The sequence below is a fragment of the Myotis nattereri genome (assembly GCF_964212035.1).
Source record: "Myotis nattereri genome assembly, chromosome: 1".
Lineage (NCBI taxonomy): Eukaryota > Metazoa > Chordata > Mammalia > Chiroptera > Vespertilionidae > Myotis > Myotis nattereri.
In genome coordinates this window covers 93,744,567-93,769,275 of record NC_138075.1, presented here as the reverse complement: position 1 = coordinate 93,769,275, position 24,709 = coordinate 93,744,567, and the positions used below count along the sequence as shown (strand labels likewise).

Genomic DNA, 24,709 nt, shown 5'->3' with positions numbered 1-24,709 from the left:
GGGCTCAGTTGGTTGAGCGTCATCCACCGAAGGGTTGCCAGTTCAATTCCCGGTCAGGGCATGTGCTTGGGTCTCAGGTTCAATCCTTGGTTGGGCGTGTACAGAAGACAACCAATTGATATTTCTCTCTCACGCCATTGTTTCTCTCTCCCTTCCTATCTCTAAGCATGAGGATTTAAAAAAAAAAGAGAGAGAGAGAAGATAATTCATTGTTGACTCAGCATTTTTATTTGTAAGCTGTAAGCAAACGTGTACTCTCTTTACTGTGATTCTTTTCATTGTTGTATGGAATGGGACTCCTACTTTGGGAACAATGGCTAAGCAAGGGGCAACTGTAGGTTTGGTGCTAGGCAGCCCCACAGGCATTCACTCACCTCAGAATTCATTTGCAAAGAAGCGAAAGCCAGGGCATTTTAATCCGTGGGAATGAAAGGCCTTCTGTGTTTACCACAGCAGGCCCCAAACTGAGACCCTTTGAAGGGGCCTTTTTGTGTGGGAGAGAGTTGCTTGACACCTGGGGTGGAACACCTGGGTGAGTATGTGCATTTCAAGCTCCATCTTCTAGATTCATCAGGATGAGGTCAGATGTGGTGGCGGTTATAGAGATATGATGGGTACAGGCCATCATAATGCCACTGGCGCCACTGCTCAATAGCCTCCCGGTTTCTCTCTTCTTGTTCTGGGAGGAGAGATGAAATCATGTTAGGAGAGAGAGGACTCTGACCTGAAGGCAGCCACCAAGCTCTCTTGGAGCTGTCAACCCAAACCTCCCACCCGTAGTGCCATGAACCAACACCTGTGTGCACTGGTGACAGACATCAAAGGTTAGAGCTGGCAGGGCCTGCCTGGCTTTGGCTTTGAAGGTGGAAGCCCACATGTGCTGCCACGATGCCTTAGAAGTGGGAGCTCAGCACTGTTTGTTCTAGAGCAGCGGTTCTCAACCTGTGGGTCGCGACCCCTTTGGCGGTCGAACGACCCTTTCACAGGGGTCGCCTAAGACCATCCTGCATATCAGATATTTACATTACGATTCATAACAGTAGCAACATTGCAGTTATGAAGTAGCAACGAAAATAATTTTATGGTTGGGTCACAACATGAGGAACTGTATTTAAAGGGCCAGAAGGTTGAGAACCACTGTCCTAGAGCTTCGGAGGCAGACCTGTTACTGCTGCCTGTGACGCTGGCAGTTTTGAGTAGAGTTGCAACCAGGAGCCAAGGCAGAGCTGAGTGAGGCGCTAAACTTTCCCCAAACCAGGACCAGAGGCCTGAGTAGGTTGATAGAGAGGCCTTTGGGGTGGATTTTCAGGTCCTCAAGAAGGCTGCTCTTTTCCAGAAACGCCCCCTCCAGACCACTGCCTACAGTTCCTCCTTTGGAAATCGGAGTCCTCCTGGCTCCCCAAGGGAATGCCTCAGCACTTGCTTTAATGAAGCAAGAACCTCAGGGAGAGGAGGAACATCCAACTGCTCTCCTCTATTCTGAGAACCGGTGATTTTGTCAGATGAAGATAGCTAACTGGAACCAGAGTCCTGGGAGATCTGTGGGTGTGGGGGCCTCAGGGAAGAGCTGGGAGCAGGCCTGGGTGCAGGTTTCCAGCAGCCTGGCCATTGCACATGACTCAGTGCTCCAGGCAGAGGCAGGGGAAGGGGAGAAAAGTGAACTTGTACCCTCAGGCCGGCCAGGCCGGCTCCACCTGTTTGCCTCCTTCATGCCGCTCTGGGGAGACCCTCTCCGGGCCCCTCTGCTTTGCCCTCCTCACTCCATCCTCACGGCAGCCCTTGAAGCGAATATCTCCAGACCTTACACATTTGATTATCGTTCACTTACAACAACAGGGGTTTGCCGGCTTCGTTCAGACCCCTCACCAGCAATGTCCCTGGATAGTCATGTATCCTGTCTCAGGATGAGGTTTGAAACTGTAAAGTGGAGATTGCAGGACCTCAGGCTGGTGGTGAGGACTGGGCGGTTCAGCCCACTGCCTGAGGAAGCAAGTGCTCAGCAACGACCGCGGCTGCACCGCCGCCGGGAAGGCCTGCACCCTGCCCTGCAGTGTCTGCATCTCTGTGGCAAGGCCTGAGGTCCCTGACCTTAGTCTCCTCTGGCTTTGGTGGAGGACTCGTCATCCCCAAGGCACCTGACCTCTCATCCTGATTTCATCATGAAAGGGAAAACAGTGAGTTTTTCTACCCAGTGCCAGGGATTTGGACTTGGAACATTTAAAAAGCCACAAAATAAAATGCTGTTATTAATGCTATGAGGGGGGCGGGGGGGGGGGGACAAAACGCTGAAGGAATTTTTGAGGCCACATTCTCATTTTTAAAATGCCTCTCCCCAAGCTGTCCACTAAGGTAAACAGAAGTGTTTGCCTCTGAGTTATGACGCCTGAGTTGTTCCCAGAAAGGTCTGGTTAGCCAGGATTCAAGCCTGACACCTGCTGCGGGCTCAGCCAGGTGCCGCCCCAGCACAAGGGGCTTGGCCTGCAGCCCTCGGGTATCTGGTGATCCTATCCTCTTCATTACGAGGTGCCCTAGGAGGGTGGTACCTCTCAAATGCACCAGTGCAAACAAGCCAGGAGATAACAACTTCAGAACAGAAACTGCTGGCCTCCTCTGACAAAGGTGGCCTGAATCGGGCCTATGTCTAAGCTCACATGCCGCCCGGAGCTTGCTCAGGATCATTGCAGTCTCGAAAGACCAAAGAAAGGAACACGCACACACATGCACACACGCACGGGCATGATGGTCTCTCACTATTAAATGTACCAAAGGATTTTTACTCGAGAGTACTCAGTAGATCCAAGGTCAAATGCAACCTGGTGGAAGGCTGTGTGGTTCAAAGATAGAGCCTCCCTTTACCCTCACCCACACCCACTCCCAGCTGCCTCACTGAGGCCGTGATGAAATCGGCGTTTCCTTGGGGAGGCAGGAGCCCTGTCTGCCCTAGGGTTGAGGGCAGACATGAGAGGTGCTGATTGCCTAGTGAGATGCAGAGGCAAAGGTGACAGCTTAGCCGGGATGACACTAGAGCAGCGAGGTAAGGGCACAAGCAAACCACATACTACAAGCATGCCAACGCCCAATGTTATGCGTGTGTTGGAGCCTTCATGTCACCTGTGGATGTTGGTGTTGGAGGTGGGGAAGGGTAGAGGCAGGGCACTGGTGACCAGTGCTTGCTGAGTTTTCCTGGTTTACCTCCACCCGTCAGATCAAATGCTGATCATAGTGACTAAGTAAAGGGAGGCCTTGGTTTCCCAGGCTGGGTAGTTCTTAAAGCCATTACATTGATGTGAGTCCAAGACACTTAAAACTGAGTTTGAAATCCTCCCAATCCAACTCTACCAGTACTAAGTTCACCAATACAGACAACACGGGCCACCACAGCGATCCCCAAGCAGGAGAAAATGCTGTCAGCCCCACAGTCCCTGAGCCCATGGTGACCCTTCTCAGGTTCTGTGTCCATTTATGACTTTCTCCCTTCTTTTCAAGACTCCCATAAACATGAAAGTTGAGCTTCCCTTTCTCCTCTAAAATGTAGGGAGAAGTAGAGACAACTCGTGGTTTTCCAGCAAAGCCCCACTTCCCTGGAGACGCTGGCTGAAGAGCTCTTACCATCATTTTGCTCCTCCACGAAGTTCTCAAACTCGTTCCGTTGTTCCTCGTGATATTCTCTTCGTAGCTCATCAGCCCGCAGCTTCTGCCTGTTCTCCGCTGTGGAAGGGTAAGAGGTGAGAGTTGCCCCCAAGAACAGGAGCATCTGCATGCATTTAGGGGAACACCCGTTATTTTGCCTAAGAAACGTAGTCTGGTTTGGAAGGCTTGTTTGTGAGGGCTAAGGATGGGGGCTTCACTGAAATGGTGTACTCCTGACATAGACTTTCAAACTTGAAGGACCTAGGTCCTAGGTCCTAGGATGTCTTCCCATCCAGCTGCCTCTTTGTGCAAATGAGAAGACTGAGACCCCAAAAGATGAAGCAATTTCACTTCAATCATAAAATTAGTGGTGTATCCACTTAGAAACTAGAAGTTCAATGATCAGAAATGAATTATAGCCCAGTCGGTGTGGCTCAATGGTTGAGTGTCGACCTATGAACCAGAAGGTAACAGTTGGATTCCTGATCAGGGCACATTCCTGGGTTGTGGGCTCAATCCCCGGTAGGAGATGTGCAGGAGGCAGCCAATCAATGATTCTTTCTCATCATTGATGTTTCTATCCCCCGCCCTCTCTCTCCCTTCTTCTCTCTGAAATCAATAAAAACATATTTTTTAAAAAAGAAATGAATTATAAGAGGGAGTCATCCAACTTAAAGTTCATTTCACATTAATTAATACCTTCAAATCCATTCAACATCTTAGAGCACCTATCATGATCAGAATGTATGCTACGCACTGGGGTTAAAGAGGGAAGTAAGAGTGATTCTGTCCCTCTGCTACGAGGCATTATGGCTGCTGATAGAAATCTAAGATGATCCCAATACTCATGCTCCTAGCTGTGCTAATTCCCTCCCCTTGTGTGGGCTGGTCTAGTGATTTGCTGCTAATGAAGAGAATATGATAAAAGTGGTGGGATGTGACTTCCCACATAGGTTACAAACAAGACTGTGGCTTCCGTCTTGGGCTGGTTGGCCTCTTTCTTGGTTTTGCTCCACTCAGAGAAGCCAGCTGCCATGCTGTAAGCCGTCTATGAAGAGGCCCACTCATGGCGAGACACTGGTGTCCCTGACCAATAGCAAGGACCTCAGGCTTTCCAACAGCCAGGTAAATGAGCTTGAAAAGGAAACTTCTCACAGTCAGGCTTTGAGATAACTGCAGCCTGAGAAACCTGAGCTGGAGGCTACCAGCTCATTAGGCCTAGATTTCTGACCCTAGCAAATGTGAAACAACAAATGTTTGAAGCTGCTAAAAATTGAGGTAATTTGTTCAAGCTGCTAGGTTGGGGATTGTTTGTTATACAGCAATAGATAACTAGTACAGGATATGGATGATCAGTCAAATTTCCTGATGGAAACACTAACTGCAGGCATCCCTTATTTTGTAAGGCAATCCATTCCAGTAAAGTTGGTTGTAAACCTTTTTATGAGGAATCCGAGTTCCACATGACAAAATTGGAGGTACACTTCTATGGTTGGAAGAACTATACCCAGTAAACACTGAAAATTGTCACTGAGAACATGAAGATGGTGATCATTCCTTGGAGGTTGAACCATGAAGCTCACCAACACTACCTTGAGCTCAAAGGGAATCCCACCTGAATGACCACATTCCACCTCATTAGCAGGTGCAGCTGTTCTCTCCTGCTCTAATTTAGTCGAAAAACAAAACCTCTATGTTTTAGATCTAAAATAAATTAGATTCCAAGTTCATCCATTTCTGCCTTCAAATCTGCACATTGACCTCTTTGGTGCGAGAGCTATAGAAATTAAATGTGGAAATGATTTAAAGTGCTCTTGGTTTCTAGACATTTCTTTTGGCCCTAGCCGGTTTAGCTCAGTGGATAGAGTGTCAGCCTGTGGACTGAAGGGTCCCAGGTTCAAATCCGGTCAAGGGTACATGCCTGGGTTGCAGGCTCAATCCCCAGTGGGGGGTGTGCAGGAGGCAGCCAATCAATAATTCTCTCTCATCATTAATGTTTCTATCTCTCTCTCTCCCTCTTCCTTCCTCTCTGAAATCAATAAAAATATTTTTTTTTTAAAAAAGACATTTCTTTTGTCTGGGCTTCATCTGGAACATCCATGGCAGCAGGAGGCTGTGTCTGGTGCAGACGCTCATCCCTCACATCAAAGGGGGAGGCTGAGGTGCTGTTGCCCCCACCAGCTTGGATGTGCAAGAGGAGGTGGGGGTTATGATGGAAGCAGAAAAGCCATCGCTGCCTGCCCCACCCCACAGTATAAGGGTGCTGGAGAAACCATCTCAAACCCTTTTTGAAAGTAAGGAACTTACAAGAATAAGTAAATTAATTAAAGACTAGTTATTTATAGTAGGTTTATATTATTTAACTTAGATGAAAAATCAAGTTATTTGAATTGGTCTCAGTGCAGATTCCTTCGGTAAATCCCACGTTTTCCCCACACTTGTGCCTTTACCTACATAGTTGCAGGAATCTTTACTTGGTAGAAGGAATTGGTACTCCAGTCCATCCCCATGCCTCACCTCTTGCCTTACATCCACACATTTTTAGGAGGCGATTCACTCAGAGAGGTGAAGTGATTTAATCAAGGCCACACAGCTGGTCAGGGCAGGGCTGGGAATGGGGCCTGAGCTCCAGGCACCCACACTCCACTACTGGACAGAACACACTGTGCATGGCAGAATCTGACAACCCACCACAAGCTCCGAGGTGCTACAGGTATCAGAAAGCTGCTGGGGGTGGGAGTGGGGGTAGGAGTGAGATGGGGGTGGGGTGGAAGGCAGGGGTTTAGACTCTAAGCAGGTGCTTAATGAGCCACGCCAATTCCTAAGGAAGCATTTGCCATCCCCGTGTACTCCAGAAAAGCAACAGGCTTCCCAAATGGCTTTTTTGGAGGTGCCACATTGGACCTTTGTCTTACACTGTGCATTGTTTACACCCCTTCTCAAAAACATGCATTTTATCGGATTCGTCCCTCCTTTCACCCTAAAGTGACCTGCATCGTTACCCAGAAGCTGAAAGGTGTAAGATGCCTGTCCCCTGGTTCCAAATTCAAGTTTATCACTTAATTTTTCCCCAACCCGAGACATAGTTGGGCACAGATCTCCTGTCCACCCGCTGAAATTGACATGAACTCAGGTGCACTCTAGGTATTCTCCCGGCTGCCCTGGGCTCCCCACGACCAACACACTGAGCTTCTGTTTGAGGTGAGGAGCCTCTGGCTTCTGTCGTGTGCCTCATTGTTCTGCCCAGCTTCCAAGGATGGAAACTATTTGCCCTAAAATTCACACCTGCTCCCCACTGGAAGTCTGCCAGAAGGTTGCTTCTCTGATTTCTCAAGAACTGCCCGATCTCCACCAGTCTTTTCAGTGATTCCTGACATTTGCAAGCTTTTAAGTCTCAAATTGTATGAGGCCTGGAAATTTTCCCAGTTTGGTTAATATTTATCCAGGTGTTTGGGGTGTTTTTTTGTGTGTTTTTTTTTTCTTAAAAAGGAATTTTATCTCCCAGCATTTTCCACTCTCTTCTTCTCCATCATTTGAAAACACTCCTGTTATTTTTACAGAGCAAGTTAACTTGCTGAGCGACACAAAGAGTTTATTCAGACACACACACAATCAATGAATCCAGCCCCAGACTGGGAGACAGTCAGCACCCACAGCCCTTGGAAGAATCTAGTTCAAGGGCAGAAAACGCAAATGCCTTTGAGGGTTGATGGGTCATGGAAATGAGGGTCCCTCTCGGCAGGGGCCACCAGGGGCTACTTCAGGCTGAAAGGAGACATGCTTCTGAGCTCAAAGCCTCCCAAATGCACTGGAAAAAAAACTTTAAAAAACACACAAAAAACACTGCTGGCTGAACACCACACTTTCAGGGGCTTGTGAATAAGGAAACTTGGGCCCCGGGAGAGGAAGTGGCCAAGGCCACTTAGCAGTAAAGCTCTCACCAAACCCACAATCCTGGCTCGGAGCGCCATGTGCCCTCTCCCTGCTCGCCATGCTATTGCTCTTGTGCATAAGGGCTCACTTTGCAGCACCCCAACAAGCACACACGGAGATATTGTGTCTGTCCCAGCTAGAACGTAAGTTTTTTCCCTTGTATGTTTCTAACTTTCTGCATTCGGGATGTGTCTCATCATCTTTTTGTTTCGTACCCTGACAGCAGTCAGTCAAAAGAGATGTGACCTGCAATCCAGGAGACATGGGCTTTCTAACTAAGAGCTGCAGGCCCTTTGATGCCCGTGGGCGAGCTGACTGGGAGCGAGAAGGAACCAAAGGGGCCAGCAGAAGGCAGGTCGTCAGCATCCTTACCGTTGACCTCATCTCGGGATTTGGGGGACCGTTTGCCACGCTTCTTAAGGAAATTTGAGGCATCCGATTCCTGTATGAAAATCTTCTGTTTCACACCTGGAACCCGAAGGAGGCCAGTCACAACCCGCACGGGCTCACCAGGGCCACCGCAGGGGCTGGCCCACCCGCCCTGCACCCCTGGGTGGCCCCTGCACTCACCGTCCTGGGCCTCTTGTCCGGCCCCCTGCCCGGCGCCCACTGATGCGCCGGTCCCCTCCTGTAGCACTGTGGGCACGAGCAGAGAGTGAGGGCAGCGCACCGAAGGGACCCTCACCCCAACCAGGCAAGGCCAGTCCTTCCCAGGACAGTGTGGTTGCCGGGCCCCAGTGGGGGTCCTGGGTCACACACACACCAGCCCCAAGAAACCACCAAGCAAACGGTGTTCTCTGTGCTGTGCTGTGTGTGCTGTGCTGTGTTACACACACATACACACACACACACACACACACACACACACACACACACACGGCACAGCCATCTTACAGATAAGCACCCCGCCCCTTTCTCTCTGGGCCAGCCACCTGACAGCCTCACCTAACACCAGTCCATCCCGGAGCCTCCCCTTACTCACTGCACAGGAGCACAGCGGCGGAGAAACAGGCGACAAGGAGCAGCTGTCTCCAGGCCATCTTTGGAGAGGATGAGGCTCCGTCTGGGAACCACAGGGCAGGTGGAAAGGGTTCTGCAGCCCAAGGCCTCTGGGTCCTCACTTCTGTGTCAGACAGGCCGGGAGAGAGGGAGGAGAGACTCAGGAGGCTGGGATGCCACTGAGGAGGGAGTGGGAGGGGTCTGGGTCGTGGCTTCCATTGGCTGCTCCAGCCTGAGCACCGGAGATGGTTTTGGCACCTTGCAAACCTCACAGAAGCAGAGCCTGTCCCTGGGGCCTGGGCTGAGACAGTTTTGAAGTGGCCTTTCCCAGATCCGCACCCAAGGAGTTGCTGTTGGAATGCCCAGCCTCAGAGTCAGGATTCCAGAGACCAAGGGCAAGTTTAAAGAGCTCCTGGCAACTGCTGCAGGGGAAGTGGGGACTGCAGCCTGTGGGAGGGACCAAGGGGGGCTCGAGGGGGACTTCCACTCAGAAGTCAAGCAAAGAGGGACCAGGAAGGCGGGAAGACCCCCATCAGGGTGACACTTGCATGGACAGGTGGACCATTCTGATAGTCATCAGAGTACCCCTCACCTTGACACTTTGTCCCCAGCTGATGCTCACTGTCAAGCAAAGCAGGGAGCCCTTGGTCCCAGAGCCCTTGGTCCCAGAGCCCTCGGTCCCAGAGCCCTTTCAAGACATTAAGGAAGAGAGGCAGTCAGCCTTCCTCTGTAGAGGGAGAGTCACCGCGTGGACAGAGCCCCCCTGGACACACCTCTGTAGAAGGAGACAAAGGCAAAGCCCATGTAGGGGGGGAAGATGGGCTCCGGAACTGGGGATGCCAGTGGAATCAGAGCTCTATGGGGTCACAGGAGCACAGTCCCTTTGGAGATGTCTTGACACTGTCATCTATTATGAACCATCCTCAATTCTTTGTTACCTGCTAAAGAGTTGATTTTGGCCTTGTTTAGAATTTCCCTAATGGTGATCACTGCTAGACGAGGACACAGCCGACACACCCACCCGAAGCTCCCCTTTCATCAGGCTTGCATGGTAACATCCCTTGTGTACTTAGACCATTGGCCAGGAAAAGAATGTTAATGGCAGGAAAATACTAGTGACTGGCAGAGTAAACAAAATAAATGGGTTGGTTTCCGCCCTGACTGGTTTGGCTCAGTGGATAGAGCATTGGCCTGCAGACTGAAAGGTCCCAGGTTCAATTCCGGTCAAGGGCATGTATCTTGGTTGCGGGCACATCCCCAGTGGGGGGTGTGCAGGAGGCAGCTGATGGATGTTCTAACTCTCTATCCCTCTCCCTTCCTCTCTGTAAAAAATCAATAAAATATATTTTTAATAAATAAATAAATAAATAAATGGGTTGGTTTCCAATGGAGGAAAGTGCCACAGACACCTGTCCAGGCCCCTGGTGGCTGGGAGCATACGTAGGGCTCCCCGTCCACATGGCTGACCACACCTACGGGGGGGAATACCTTAGATGTAAATATGAAGGCTTGTTTATTGAACAAGATAGTGGCAGTTTGCAAAAGAAGTTTTAACTCATTTGAAGTCCCTCTAGAGCTGACTATGTTGACACGGTATGGAAAATGACGACTTTGGGAGTCAGGACAACATATCTAAAGCCTTTCTGGTTTCTTACTTTCCTATGAAAGACATTCATTTCTCTAAGACCTAGCCAGAGTGTCATGAGCTTCTTTATAGCTTTTTTCCCTGTGTGTCATGGAAATATTATCAGTCCTGATGGAAACTGACTTGAAGTCTCCTAGTGAAATTTTCTGTCAGGAGCTGTCTCCATTCAGGGCTTATCTGCATCACTAGCCTTATATTCTATTCCCAGCATGACCAATGATTTTCTTGAGTCTATAGAGACAGTTATAAGCCCTTCTCTGTGTCTCACTTTTCCTGTTATCTCTACAAGGAAGCCAAGAAACATTTGTCCTCCACCATCACCACTAGGACGGATGACGTGTTAGCTGAGAAAAGCTTTGAAAAAGGCATGGAACATTCGACAGCTGCGTGGAGTCCTCCATGAGAGCACCATAAAGGAGCTGATATTCTGCACACAAGCACCGTTATGGCAAGTTGTGAAATAATCATCACAATCAAGCTAGCTAACATATCCATCACCCCAACTTCTAAGGTTCTTATTCAATTAGCCTGGGGTCTGGGCATCCATAATTTTTTTACAAACATTTGAGGTGATTGTGATGAACAGTTAAGGTTGAGAACCACTGCCAGAAGTATGTTTATTCTGATTATACACAAGTATATATGCATGTGCATATATATATATGGTGTCCCAAAAATGTATATACACTTTGAATAATTATTAATTCTAATGCTTCTTTCTTTTTAGATTTAACCCTTTGGAATTAATAATTACTCAAAGTGTGTATACATTTTTCAGGATGCCCTGTATATATACACACACGTTCACACTCATCCAATTGTTTTCCATCCAATTTTGTATTAAAAATACATATATGTACATTGAGACAAGTTATAATATTAGTATATTTCTTCCTTTAGTTTTTTAAATATATTTTATAGATTTTTTACAGAGAGAAAGGGAGAGGGATAAAGAGTTAGAAACATCAATGAGAGAGAAACATTGATCAGCTGCCTCCTGCACACCCCTGCTGGGGATGTGCTCGCAACCAAGATACATGCCCTTGACCGGAATCGAATCTGGAGACCTTCAGTCCATAAGCCAATGCTCTATCCACTGAGCCAAACCAATCAGGGCCTTGCTTTAGTTCTCTTGAGAGTTTTAGTATTTTTCAAGTTTTGGACAGTGATCATGCAATCATTTTATAATCCAGAGAGTAAAAGCTGAAGATACTATATAAAAAAATAAAAATTTTACCAATCTATCTAGATTCCGCTCATCTCTCTCTCTGAGCCATCCTGTAGCCACAACACCCAGCTGTCTCTCTGCTCTGACTTCCTCCTGGCCTGTGGTCAGTGCAGTGCATCCAGTACTTCACAGAGACCGGCAGATGCTTGCTCTTTGTTCCATGTTGGTATCAGGCACTTTCCTAGCCAGAGAGTGCCTGGAGGGCAGGATCCTGCACACCTTTGCAGGGACAGAGGTATTATTGATAACCTGGGCCTGAGCTGGCACCTGGAGAGTTGGCTATGCCTTTGAACAAAGGGTGCGCTCTCTTTCACTCTCTGGAGATGAAACAGCTGCTTTCTTTCAGGATGGGCTATCTAGGCAGAAGGAAAGGAAAGGCTGCATTGGCCAAGCCCGTGGAAGAACATATAAATGAGGTCTGTGGGATAAGCAGTGGGGGCCTCGCTGGCTGGGGTCCCTGGCTGTCCAGAAACCCAGTGAATGTATGGCTTGTATTCTGAGTCCGCCACGGTCCTGGGCAGCTGGGCCAGTGCTCGGCCAGACAGACAGCTGTGTGTAGGCACTGCTTGAGGCAGGCCCAGAGAAGAGAGGAACTGAGTCACCTCAGGAAGCCTGAGGCTGAGCCATGCCAAAGGAAAAAGGCACTCAGGCCCCCATCTTTCCATCCTCCTGGGATGCTTTTGAAGGCAAGCCTGTGTGGGGATTCTGCTAGGCTAAGCCCTACACAACAGGTCTGGGAGGCACAGGACTGGAAAATGGCAGGTGTGATCCCTGGCCTTCTTCCTCCTACTAGATGCCAAGATGCATCTTACCAGGGCATTATCTACTGACATCCCAGTTCCATGCCAGCACTGGGGAATATAGTAGGTTCCCCAAAGTTTGGACACAATAGAATTACAAGATGCTCCAAGATAAAAGGGCTCCAGGGTATAAGTAAATTTGAGAAATACTACAGACTCTATCTTGCTCCTACCCACCAGTTTCAATGCACAGGAGTAGTTTAAAGACTCTGACAAGTCTTGCAGTTGGAAAATCTGTTTTTGTTTAGCATTACCCAAATGTAATTGACCACACCATCTTTATTCATGGAGTCCTCATTAACATTCCATGGACTATTTTGGGGACATCTGAACTGGTCATTTAGTGATGAGAGTCTATATCTAGAATGGTTTTTGTCAGAAACAATTAATAAGGATTACATAATTGGGTCCCTGCCCTCAATAGTATACAGTCCAACTTGGAAGATATACACACTGGAAACAGTTGTGTATGTTTTTTTAATGACAACATAAATTGTGTGCACCAACGGCATAGATTAAAAAACACACACAAAGAATTATCTTAGAAAGGTCAGTGTAGGCAGAAAAGCTTCTAGGAAAGCCACTATGTAAAGGAAGACATGAATTTTCGGAGGGTGAACACAGGGTGCTCTAGGAGGGAGAGCAAGGCAGGCATTCTAAACTTGGCTTATAATGGGGTATGAAGATGGTGACAGAATAGTTAGAAGTTATACTCACCCCCTACCAGAACCAAACTGGAATTACAACTAAAATATAGAACAATCAATCTGAATAACCCACGGAAGACTAGCTGAACAGAAATCTTATAACCAAGGATTTACAGAATAAGCCACATCAAGACTGGTAGGAAGAATGGAGATGTGAAAAGGCCTACCCAGTTTCAGGGTAGGTGGCTGAGAATCCGGAGGGATATCTCAGCTGCAAAAGTTTCCCCTGAGGAATGTGGGGTCTCAACTCCACGCCAGAGCTGTAGAGGCACCCATAAAACATCTGGCTCTGAAAATCATCAGGGATTCTCTGCCAAGGAGAGATGAGAGTCAGCTAGAGACAGAGGTACACCTGATGGTGTATCATTGCCAAATATGTTCTCCCATAGAGTGGGCTCTCTTTTCGTTTTGTTGATGGTTTCTTTTCCTGTGCAGAAGCTTTTTATTTTGATGTAGTCCCATTTGTTTATTTTCTCCTCTGTTTCCTTTGCCTTAGCAGATATGTCTGTGAACATATTGCTACAAGAGATATCTGAGATTTTGCTGCCTATGGTTTCTTCTAGGATTTTTATGGTTTCATGCCTTACGTTTAAGGTTTTTATTCATTTTGAGTTTATTCTTGTGTATGGTGTAAGTTGGTGGTCTAGTTTCATTTTTTTGCATGTGTTTGCCCAATTTTCCCAAAACCATTTATTGTAGAGACTCTCTTGACTCCATCGTATGTACTTGCCTCCTTTGTAAAATATTAATTGAGCATAATGGCTTGGTCGTTTTCTGGGTCCTCTGTTCTGTTACATTGATCAATATGCCTTTCTTATGCCAGTACCAGGTTGTTTTGATTATGGTGGCTTTGTAGTATAACTTGAAATCTGGTATTGTGATTCCTCCAACTTTGTTTTTCTTTCTAAAGATTGCTGCAGCTATTCAGGGCCTTTTTTGATTCCATATAAATTTTTGGAGTACTTGTTCTAGCTCTGTGAAATATGCCATTGGTATTTTAATAGGGATTGCATTGAATCTGTAGATTGCCTTGGGTAGTATGGCCATTTTAATGATATTGATTCTATCAATCCATGTACACGGTATATTCTTCCACTTGTTTATATCTTCCTCTATCTCTTTTTTCAATGTCCTGTAGTTTTCTGAGCACAGGTCTTTTACCTCTTGGTTAAGTTTATTCCTAAGTATTTTGTTTTTTTATTGCAATGGTAAATGGAATTGTTTAGTTTCTCTTTCTGAAAATTCATTATTGGTGTATAAAAAAGCCATCAATTTTTGGGTGTTGCCAAATTCATTTATTAAATGTAGTAGTTTTTGGTGGAGTCTTTAGGATTTCCTATGTAGAATATCATGTCATCTGTGAATAATGAGAATTTTACTTCCTCCTTTCCAATTTGGATGCATCTTATTTCTTCTTCTTGTCTGATCACTGTGGCTAGGACTTCCAGTACTATGTTGAATAAGAGTGGTGAAAGTGGACATCCCTGTCTTGTTCCTGTTCTTAGGGGAAATGGTTTTAGTTTTTGCCCATTTAGTATGATGTTCACTGTAGGTTTATCATATGAGGCACTAACATTTTTTAGTAAAGTTGCTACATTGTTCTTTTAGGTGTCTCCAATGGAATCCAAATATAGTAGTGATTTTATAGCCACCTTTATACATTAAAACACACACACACACACACACACACACACGAACAGCCCCAGCTGGTGTGGCTCTGTGGTTAGAGTTTCAGCCCGGGCACTGAAGGGTGGTGAGTTCAATTTCCCATCAAAGGGACGTATCTAGGTTGCAGGTTTAATCCCTGACCGCATCAAGTCCGTGCAGGAGGCCACCAATCTGTATGTCTCTTTCACATCAATGTTTCTCTCTCTCTCTCTCTCTCTCTCTCTCTCTCTCTCTCTCTCTCTCTCTCTTTCTCTCTCTCTCTCTTTCTCTCTCTCTCTCTCTCCCTCTCTCTCTCTCTTCCTCCCTCCTTCCTCCCTTCAACTCTCTAAAAATCAATGGAAAAAATATCCTCAGGTGAGGATTAACAACAACAACAAAAACCCACACATGAAAGTGCTTTTCTTTAACAGTTGGAAATTTGACATATTTTTTCTCTTTCTCATTTAACTTTTTATTTCTAGTCCACTGGGATGAAATGGCAAGCGCCAATGCCCTAGGGCTTTTCCATTCCACTTTTTCACAATCTATTTTTCTAATGTAATATATCTTTAAGCTTGTAATTTTTTTATTTATCACCCTATCATACTTTTTCTGCCAGTTTATATTGTTTCTGAAACCATAATCCCTAGTGTTAAATTTTTTTTCTTCTGGATTGAATTGTTATTACAATTAATATTAGTGCATAACTGGGCAAACAACATAATTATCTGATAAACGATAAACAACAAATCATTATAGATGTTTAATAGCCATCAAACATCTCTTCATGAAATAAGTGTGTTTTTTTGCAAATTAATTTTTATATGTGGATAACTATTATTATTTTAGACTGAGACAAGATTCAGCAATAATATTCTTCCTATTTTTTAATTTTTATGAATAGAAGAGCTGGTGAAGCTTTTTCTCATAAATAAATAGATGAAGCAAGAAGTTTTATTATAGCAATGTCACTCAATTCTTTGAAAGTTTTCTGAATTATATGCCAAAAATCATATAGCAATCTACCATCAAATATTGTTTGTTGCCTAGCCAGTGTGGCTCAGTAGTTAAGTGTAAACCAAGGAGCCAAGAGAACTCTATTTGATTCCTGGTCAGGGCACATGCCCAGGTTGCAGGCTCGATCCCTGGAGAGGAGCATGCAGGAGGCAGCCAATCAATGATGTTTCTCTCTCATTGATATTTCTGTCTCTCTATCTTCCTCCCTTCCTCTCTCTCTCTCTCTAAAAATCAATAAAAACAAACTGACAGGTTTGTTTAAATCTTTTTTTCAATTCTGATGAAAGCTAAGAATTTGGAAACCACTAGAGTTAGAAAAGGATTTGTTATCTGCCATAAAAGTCATTCACTTTCCCAGCTTCTGGAAAACAGAATAAGAAGGATTTTTATCAAGACTTCTAAAAGTATTTATTATTGAAACAGTTGCTAATAAAATATTTTAACAAAAATTTCATCATAAGCATGCCATACATATGCTTTTATCAAGCACCAGAGCTGCATATTTTACTCATTGCTTTACTGGAAAGCCTGCCAGCTAACCAGATTACAAGGCACCTTGTATCATCCCCTCTTACAGTCAAGCCAGTACACCCAGATTTTCTGTCATCAAAAGTCTGATTTTATTTTTCAGATGAAATCATCCTGTTAATACACTTTCAGGAACAACCATCTCCTTCTGAGTTCTGATACTAAGATAATTATGTAAGACACACAGCTTCACCATGAGTTTGTCTCTGTGATGAAATCAAACCACTTGCCCACAATTTTCTCAAGGATACTCCCTTTTCTTTATTCTCACCAGACTTTCCTCAGAAGCAGATACCCATGGGGTTTTTTACTTTCATGAAGAATGAATCTCGATAAGGTTCAGGAAGGTTTTGGAAAGAGGTGCTGGTCTTTTGTCAAAAAGTGGAAAGGGCCTTGATTGCTGTTGGCATCACTGGAAGGAACTGACCATCAGGCCAAGTGCCCAGCTCAGGTGACTGGGAAGGCTGAGCTCCTGGGCTCTACAGGACACCTACTACACAAGGCCACTCTATCAATTTCAGAAGACATAGCAGATCTGCCTAATACATAGAAACAAACACAGGGAAGCAGCCAAAATGTGGAGACAAAGAAATATGTCACAAATGAAAGAAATGGAAACAAGCAAACTACTGGATACAGAGTTCAAAACCATGGTTATAAGGTTACTCAAGGATCTTCATGAGAGCTTCAAGGGAATTAGTGAGAATTTCAAGGATTTTAGTGAGAATGTCGAAGACATGAAAAGGGACAAGTCAGAAATTAAGCACACACTAACGGAAATAAGAACATTTTACAGGGAGGAGAAACCAAGATGGCGGCACAGGTTAACGTCGGAGTTTGCTGCTTCGAACAACCACTTCAAAAATACAACTAAAAGACGGAACGGACATCATCCAGAACCACAGGAAGGCTGACTGAGTGGAAGCTCTACAACTAGGAGGAAAGAGAATAGCATACCGAGACTCAGAGGAGGTACAGTGCTGAAGTCAAATACTAAGGTGCGGAGGTGCACGCAGAGCAGGCTGGCGGCTGAGGGTGCGGTTGTCGTTTTCTATTGGGAGGGAGTCTCAGACTCTGAGCCCTAGATCCGGGTGAGTCTCTACGGACCCAGACTCAAACGGGAGAAGCAGGACTGTCTGGCTTCAGTCGGAACTCAAAGGCAGCTTTCTCTCCGAGGTTTGCAGCGGTTGCTGGGACTCTGAGAGGCAGAGCACCTGGGGACGGGACTGATAGCAGCCATAACTGCTTGCTCCACCTGCCCTGTAGATCCCCCTGGGACCCACCCCGCCCAAGCCCTACAAAGAGGCATTTGCCAGATAGCCCTAGGCAAAGGTTAGATTAGCACCTCCCTAGAGGACAGAAGTTCTCTCACTGCAGACACAGCTGACTCTCACAGCCAGTTGGCCTGGAAGTCAAATCCCACTCCGTATTACACACAACAATCAAGGCTTAACTACAACAAGACTGCACACAAAGACCACAAGGGGGTGCACCAAGAAAGCATAAAAAATGCGGAGACAAAGAAACATGACAGAAATGGAAGATATAGAGCTCAAAACTGCACTTTTACGGTCTTTCAATAATTTTCTAGAAACTGCTGATAAACTTAATGAGATCCACAAGAAATCTAATGAGACTCTTGATGTTGTGATAAAGAACCAACTAGAAATTAAGCATACACTGACTGAATAAAGAATATTATACAGACACCCAACAGCAGACCAGAGGAGCGCAAGAATCAAGTCAAAGATTTGAAATAGGAAGAAGAAAAAAACACCAAACTGGAAAAGCAAAATGAACAAAGAATCTGAAAATACGAAGATAGTGTAAGGAGCCTCTGGGACAGCTTCAAGCGTACCAACATCAGAATTATAGGGGTGCCAGAAGATGAGAGAGAGCAAGATATTGAAAACCTATTTGAAGAAATGACAGAAAACTTCCCCCACATGGTGAAAGAAATAGACTTACAAGTCCAGGAAGCACAGAGAACCCCAAACAAAAGGAATCCAAAGAGGACCACACCAAGACACAACATAATTAAAATGCCAAGAGCAAAAGACAAAGAGAGAATCTTAAAAGCAGCAAGAGAAAGAAACTCAGTTACCTACAAGGGAATACCCATACGACTGTCAGCTGATTTCTCAACAGAAACTTTGCAGGCCAGAAGGGAGTGGGAAGAAATATTCAAAGTGATGAATGCCAAGAACCTACAACCAAGATTACTTTATCCAGCAAAGCTATCATTCAGAATTGAAGGTCAGATAAAGCTTCACAGATAAGGAAAAGCTAAAGGAGTTCATCACCACCAAACCAGCATTATATGAAATGCTGAAAGGTATCCTTTAAGAAGCAGAAGAAGAAGAAAAAGGTAAAGATACAAATTATGAACAACAAATATGCATCTATCAACAAGTGAATCTAAGAATCAAGTGAATAAATAATCTGATGTACAGAATGAACTGGTGATTATAATAGAATCAGGGACATAGAAAGGGAATGGACTGACTATTCTTGGGGGCGGGAAGGGGTGTGGGAGATGCGGGAAGAGACTGGACAAAAATCGTGCACCTATGGATGAGGACAGTGGGTGGGGAGTGAGGGCGGAGGGTGGGGCTGGAACTGGGAGGAGTGGAGTTATGGGGGGAAAAAGAGGAACAAATGTAATAATCTGAACAATAAAAATTTAATTAAAAAAATAAATAAATAAAATAGCAATAAAAAAAAGAATATTTTACAGGGATTCAACAGTAGAATAGAGGATTCCAAGAATCAAATTAACAATTGGATATGAGAAAGCAAAAAGCACCCAATCAGAAGAGTAAAAAGAAAAATGATTCCAAAAATATGAAGATAGTGAAAGGAGCCTCTGGGACAACTTCAAGTATACCAACATTCACATTATTAGGGTACCAGAAGGAGAAGAGGGAGAGCAAGATATTGAAAACCTATTTGAAGAAATCATGACAGAAATCTTCCCCTACCTGGTGAAAGAAATAGATTTACAAGTCAAGGAAGCACAGAGTCCCAAACAAGAGGAACCCAAAGAAGCCCACACCAAGAAACATCATAATTAAAATGCCAAGGGTTAAAGACAAAAAGAGACTCTTAAAAGCATCAAGAGAAAAGCAGCTAGTTACCTACAAGGGAGTGCCCATATGACTGTCAGCTGATTTCTCAACAGAAAGTTTGCAGTGCAGAAGGGATTGGCAAGAAATATTCAAAGTGATGAATAGCAAGGACCTAAAACCAAGATTACTCTACCCAGCAAAGCTCTAATTTAGAATTGAGGGTCATATATAGAGTTTCACAAACCAGAAAAAGCTAAAGGAGCAAATCACCACTAAACCAATATTACATGAAATTTTTAAGGGTATTCTTTAAGAAGAGGAAGAAGGAGGAGGAGGAGGAGAAAAATATGAACAATAAAATCACAATATATACATAACTATCAACAATTGATCTAAAAATAAAAATAAATGAGCAGGAAATCTCATGAACAAAATAAACTGGTGAATAAAATAGAATCAGAGGCATGGAAGCATGGAACAGATTGACAAATCTCAGAGGGAAGGGGAGAGGGGAGGTGGGAAGAGATTAACGGAAGATCTTACCTATGGGCACAGACAATAGGGTGGTGAAGGCCTGGGGCAGGGTAAGAACTGGGTTGAGGGAGACAAGGGGAGGGGAACGGGGACATCTGTAATACTCTCAACAATAAAGATTTTTATTTTTAAAGTGGAAAGGGGAGAGGAGAATTCACACCTTTATCCAGGCACATTCTTGGAAAGAACAGATTTGAAGAGGACATGTGGGAGTTGTGGACCTAAGTTTTGATCAACTTAAAACTCTCTGTGGCCCACACACCTAGAAAGACCTCAAGAAACCCTATCTGGAGTTCTCGACCTTGAGAATGAGCATACAGAGAGGAGAGAAGATCTGAGGCAAACAGATTTAGAGATCAGGGGAGTGAAACCAGTAAAGGTGACTGAGCTGTTGATGGGTTAGAACATTCAAAAAGAAGATGAATTGGTGGCAGAAGGAACCACATACATGTGACACTCATTCTCGGTGGAATCTCTAGGTTTTGGAAGCCCTTCTTCTTAAGAATCCCAGTGTGGCTTTGCTGGGGTCTCTCAGGTGAATTTGGCAGAGGAAAACGGGAGTACCCCCAAGAAACCAGGGGTCACCTGAACACCTCCTTCTCCCTCATCATTGTATCGAACTCCTATCATTTCCATGTCTTAAATACCATTCACTTTGCCCTCTTTTCCCTGAATGCATTTGCTCTGGTATAGGCTATCATTTCAAACCCGCTGATGCTGGTTTTCCTGCCACTAGTCTCATTCTCTTCTATCCTGTGAACTGTTGTCAGATTTCATCTTTCTACAGTGCAAGTTTGATCATACCACACCACTACCTAAGACCCTCCAGGGATGCACAACGCAGTGATGGCAGCTGCCACCCCATTCTCTACCAACAGAGCCAAGATTTGTCCAGTTCTCTGTCAGCTCTGGGTTTCAGAGAGCCCTGGGCTCCATATGCAGGGTCTTGATTAGTCAACCAATCAAGTAAATCTCCTTGCTAACCATTGACTTAGGAAAGGGCGTGTGAACTTTAGGGGAGAGAGGAAGCTGGAGTGGGGGAGATCCTGGGAAAGGATCTTAGTTTTTTAAAAAGTGACACAAGGATAGGTTTCTAATCCTCAAAAGGAGACACACAAAAAAGAGATAATTATTTTCTGCCTCTGGATGTTGCTGTGTGAGGATGCAGTCCCTGAGGCCACTGCCGCCATTTTGTGATCATGAGAAGCGTGAACAAGATGACGAGGATGGAATAGGAAACAGGTGAAAATGACACTGAGCAGAGTGTGCCTCTCCTGTGGGCTTCCAGTTACATGCGTTAATCCATTTTGTTTATTAGTTAAATCTCCAGAATTGACTTTTTCTGTGACTTGTCACCTATGTTGACAAAAAAACAAACAAAAAACATCCTGAGTGACTGAACAAATTCCAGATGACTGTGGGTGGCATAGAAAGATTTTCATTATCTGTCCCCGTTTACCTCTCCACCCCCACCTCCTCTGTCTTCCCCTCTGAGCTCTGGTGTATCACACCCTTGCCATGCCATGTGGGCTCGCCCTTTCTTCACATTCTCTCTCTGGTGAACAACCTTGTCCTCATTGCTCACCTGGCAATGTCTTTCTAATTCTTCAAGATTACTCTCAAGCGCTTCCCTCTCTTCATTACGTCTGTTTCCTAACCTCTCCTGGTAGGAGAGACCTCTTCCTTGTGTCCACACTTTCCCTTCTCTCCCCTTTGCCCTCACTTTCCTTTTGCCCTTCTTCAATTTTAGGGCCTTCCTTACCCCATGCGTTTAGATTTTTACATGATTTCCCTCCCTCCCCAACCCCTTTCTCAAGCAAACTCTGTGCTCCTTGAGAGCACAAGAGCAGTTCCTTACTGGGTTCTATTGCCCCCAGGGGTTGCGACAGCACCTGGCCATGGTCCCTCAATAAGTTCTGTGGAAGGGATTTATGTGGAGAGCTTGGATGAAAGCTGAGAGAAGCAGGAACAGCGGTCAGGTCAATCTGAGGGACTGAGACCTGGAATGTCGATATATGGTGTGAGTGTGTGTGTACATACACGCGCATTGGCTGGTGTCCGGGTTCCTCTGTTGAGGGAATTTATGAAAGAGTGTCTGTGTGAACAGACAGGTGTTAACAAGTGGTGAATGTGGGCTTGTGTGAGTGAAGTCTTCTGTGTAGGGATGTATGAAAGGGAGTTTGTGTGACTGGGAGAGCCTGTGAGACCAGAGTGAAATTCTGAAATGTGAAAGAAAGATATATAAAATTTTCAGATTACTCAAAATTTTGGTCAGCCTAATATTTTTTCTGAAAGCTGTTTTTGCCATCTATTAAGTCCTAGTTTCCAACCCTCTAGTTATTTTCATTCCCACTCACCCTGCCCAAGTTTTTCTACATCTCTTTCAAGTGACCTGAATTTAATGAGATAAGTGTCTTGATAATGAGCAGATCATCATCTATTATACAGTATCTATAAAACCCGGGTATTGCCGAAATCGGTTTGGCTCAGTGGATGGAGCATCGTCCTGCGGACTGAAGGGTTCCAGGTTCGATTCCGGTCAAGGGCATGTGCCTGGGTTGCGGGCACATCCCCAGTAGGAGATGTGCAGGAGGAGGCTGATCAATGTTTCTCTCTCATGGATGTTTCTGACTCTTTATCCTTCTCCCTTCCTCTCTGTGAAAAATCAATAAAATATATTAAAAAAAAAACGGCTGTTAATTAATTTAATTTTAATTATGACAAGTGAATGGAAACAATTTGAAAGCTTCCAGACCATTGTATGATGGAAGAAAAGTGGGTCTTTTGTGTTGTCTTTTTTGTGTTTTTTTGTCTTGTCTTTTTTTTTTTTTTTTAGGAAGATGCCTGATTCTTTGAGAGCAACGAGGGACCAACACGAAATTATGGCCATGGGTCATCCTAACTGAAGCTGGTCTGAGGCACCTCTCTTCCTTGCAAGGTTCTAGCAACATCCTAGTCATAGTTGTTACTGGTCTGGGAGTGGTTTTCTTTGTTTTTATTTCGTAACATAGACCTCATTTTTTAAGATCCTCTTTACCAAGTGAAGTCTGAATAGGCTCTTTAACAAACAATAAGAACAGAAAAGAAATATACCCAAACTCTTTTTAAAAATTTTTTAAATTGATTTCAGAGAGAAAGGGAGAGGGAGAGAGAGATAGAAAGAGCAATGAGGAGAGAGAATCACTGATTGGCTGCCTCCTGCACGCCCCCTACTGGGGATAGAGCCTGCAACCCGAGCATTTGTGCTCCTGACTGGAATGGAAACCAGGACCCTTCAGTCTGCAGAACGATGCTCTATCCATTGAGCCAAACCGGCTAGGGCCCCAACACTCTTATCTAATCTTTAAGGTCACCCCATGAAGGCCTGTCTTATAAATGAAGAAGCTGAGGTCTAAAGATGTTAAGTGACTGGGATTTCACCTCTGGCCTGTCTGAGGAGGATTCTTTTTTTTTTTTTTAAACAAGTCTTTATTGTTCAGATTATTACAGTTGTTCCTCTTTTTTCCCCCCATAGCTCCCCTCCACCTGGTTCCCACCCCACCCTCTGCCCTCACCCCCCCACGGACTGTCCTCATCCATAGGTGTTCAATTTTTGTCCAGTCTCTTCCGGCCCCCCCACACCCCCTTTCCCCAGAGAACTGTCAGTCCACTCCCTTTCTATGACCCTGATTCTATTATATTCACCAGTTGATTCTGTTCAACAGATTTTTTATTCACTTGATTTTTAGATTCACTTGTTGATAGATACGTATTTGTTGTCACTTTGTTGTTCATAATTTGTATCTTTACCTTTTTCTTCTTCTTCCTCTTCTTAAAGAATACCCTTCAGCCCTAACCGGTTTGGCTCAGTGGATAGAGCATCTGCCTGTGGATTGAAGGGTCCCAGGTTCAATTCTGTCAAATGCATGTACCTTGGTTTCAGGCACATCCCCAGTGGGGGGTGTGCAGGAGGCAGCTGATCAATGTTTCTCCCTCATCGATGTTTCTAACTCTCATTCCTCTCCCTTCCTCTCTGTAAAAAACCAATAAAATATATTTTTTAAAAAGAGAATACCCTTCAGCATTTCATATAATACTGGTTTGGTGGTGATAAACTCCTTTAGCTTGTTCTTATCTGTGAAGCTCTTTATCTGACCTTCAATTCTAAATGATAGCTTTGCTGGGTAGAGTAGTCTTGGTTGTAGGTTCTTGCTATTCATCACTTTGAATATTTCTTGCCACTCCCTTCTGGCCTGCAAAGTTTCTGTTGAGAAATCAGCTGACAGTCGTATGGGTACTCCCTTGTAGGTAACTAACTGTTTTTCTCTTGCTGCTTTTAAGATTCTCTCTTTGTCTTTTGCTCTTGGCATTTTAATTATGATGTGTCTTGGTGTGGTCCTCTTTGGATTCCTTTTGTTTGGGGTTCTCTGTGCTTCCTGGACTTGTAAGTCTATTTCTTTCACCAGGTGGGGGAAGTTTTCTGTCATGATTTCTTCAAATAGGTTTTCAATATCTTGCTCTCTCTCTTCTTCTTGCACCCCTATAATTCAGATGTTGGTACGCTTGAAGTTGTCCCAGAGGCTCCTTACACTATCTTCATATTTTTGTATTCTTTTTTCTTTTTGCTTTTCCAGTTGGGTTTTTTTGCTTCTTCATATTTCAAATCTTTGACTTGATTCTTGGGATCCTCTAGTCTGCTGTTGGATCTCTATATATTATTCTTTATTTCAGTCAGTGTATGCTTAATTTCTAATTCATCCTTTTTCATATCCTTGAGGGTCTCACTAAATTTCTCGGAGGTTTCTAGAAGATTTTTGAGTAACCTTATAACCGTGGTTTTGAACTTTATATCCAGCAGTTTGCTTTTCTCTATTTCTTTCATTTGTGACCTGCTTCTTTGTCTCCACAATTTGGCTGCTTTCCTGTGTTGATAGAGTGGCTTTGTGTTCTAAGTGTTCTATAGGTCAGTGGCTCAGCCTCCCCAGTTACCTGAG

At 44.7% G+C, this 24,709-nt stretch overlaps 1 protein-coding gene across 2 annotated transcripts; it reads right to left on the bottom strand.

The window, feature by feature from the left end:
• Positions 1–207: 207 nt before the first annotated feature.
• On the bottom strand, positions 208–8,687 carry UCMA (upper zone of growth plate and cartilage matrix associated). 2 transcript variants are annotated; one of them, XM_081106658.1, is made up of 5 exons: positions 8,546–8,687; positions 8,134–8,199; positions 7,936–8,031; positions 3,610–3,708; positions 208–679 (listed from the first exon to the last, which is right to left on the bottom strand). In XM_081106658.1, the coding sequence occupies exons 1-5, from the start codon at positions 8,601–8,603 to the stop codon at positions 582–584; spliced, it is 417 nt and encodes a 138-aa protein (XP_080962784.1). In that variant the 5' UTR covers positions 8,604–8,687; the 3' UTR covers positions 208–581. The 2 variants fall into 2 exon arrangements, with proteins under 2 accessions (XP_080962784.1, XP_080962785.1); XM_081106659.1 differs by lacking the exons at positions 7,936–8,031; positions 8,134–8,199 and having other exon boundaries at positions 8,546–8,621.
• Between the last annotated feature and the right edge of the window lie 16,022 nt (positions 8,688–24,709).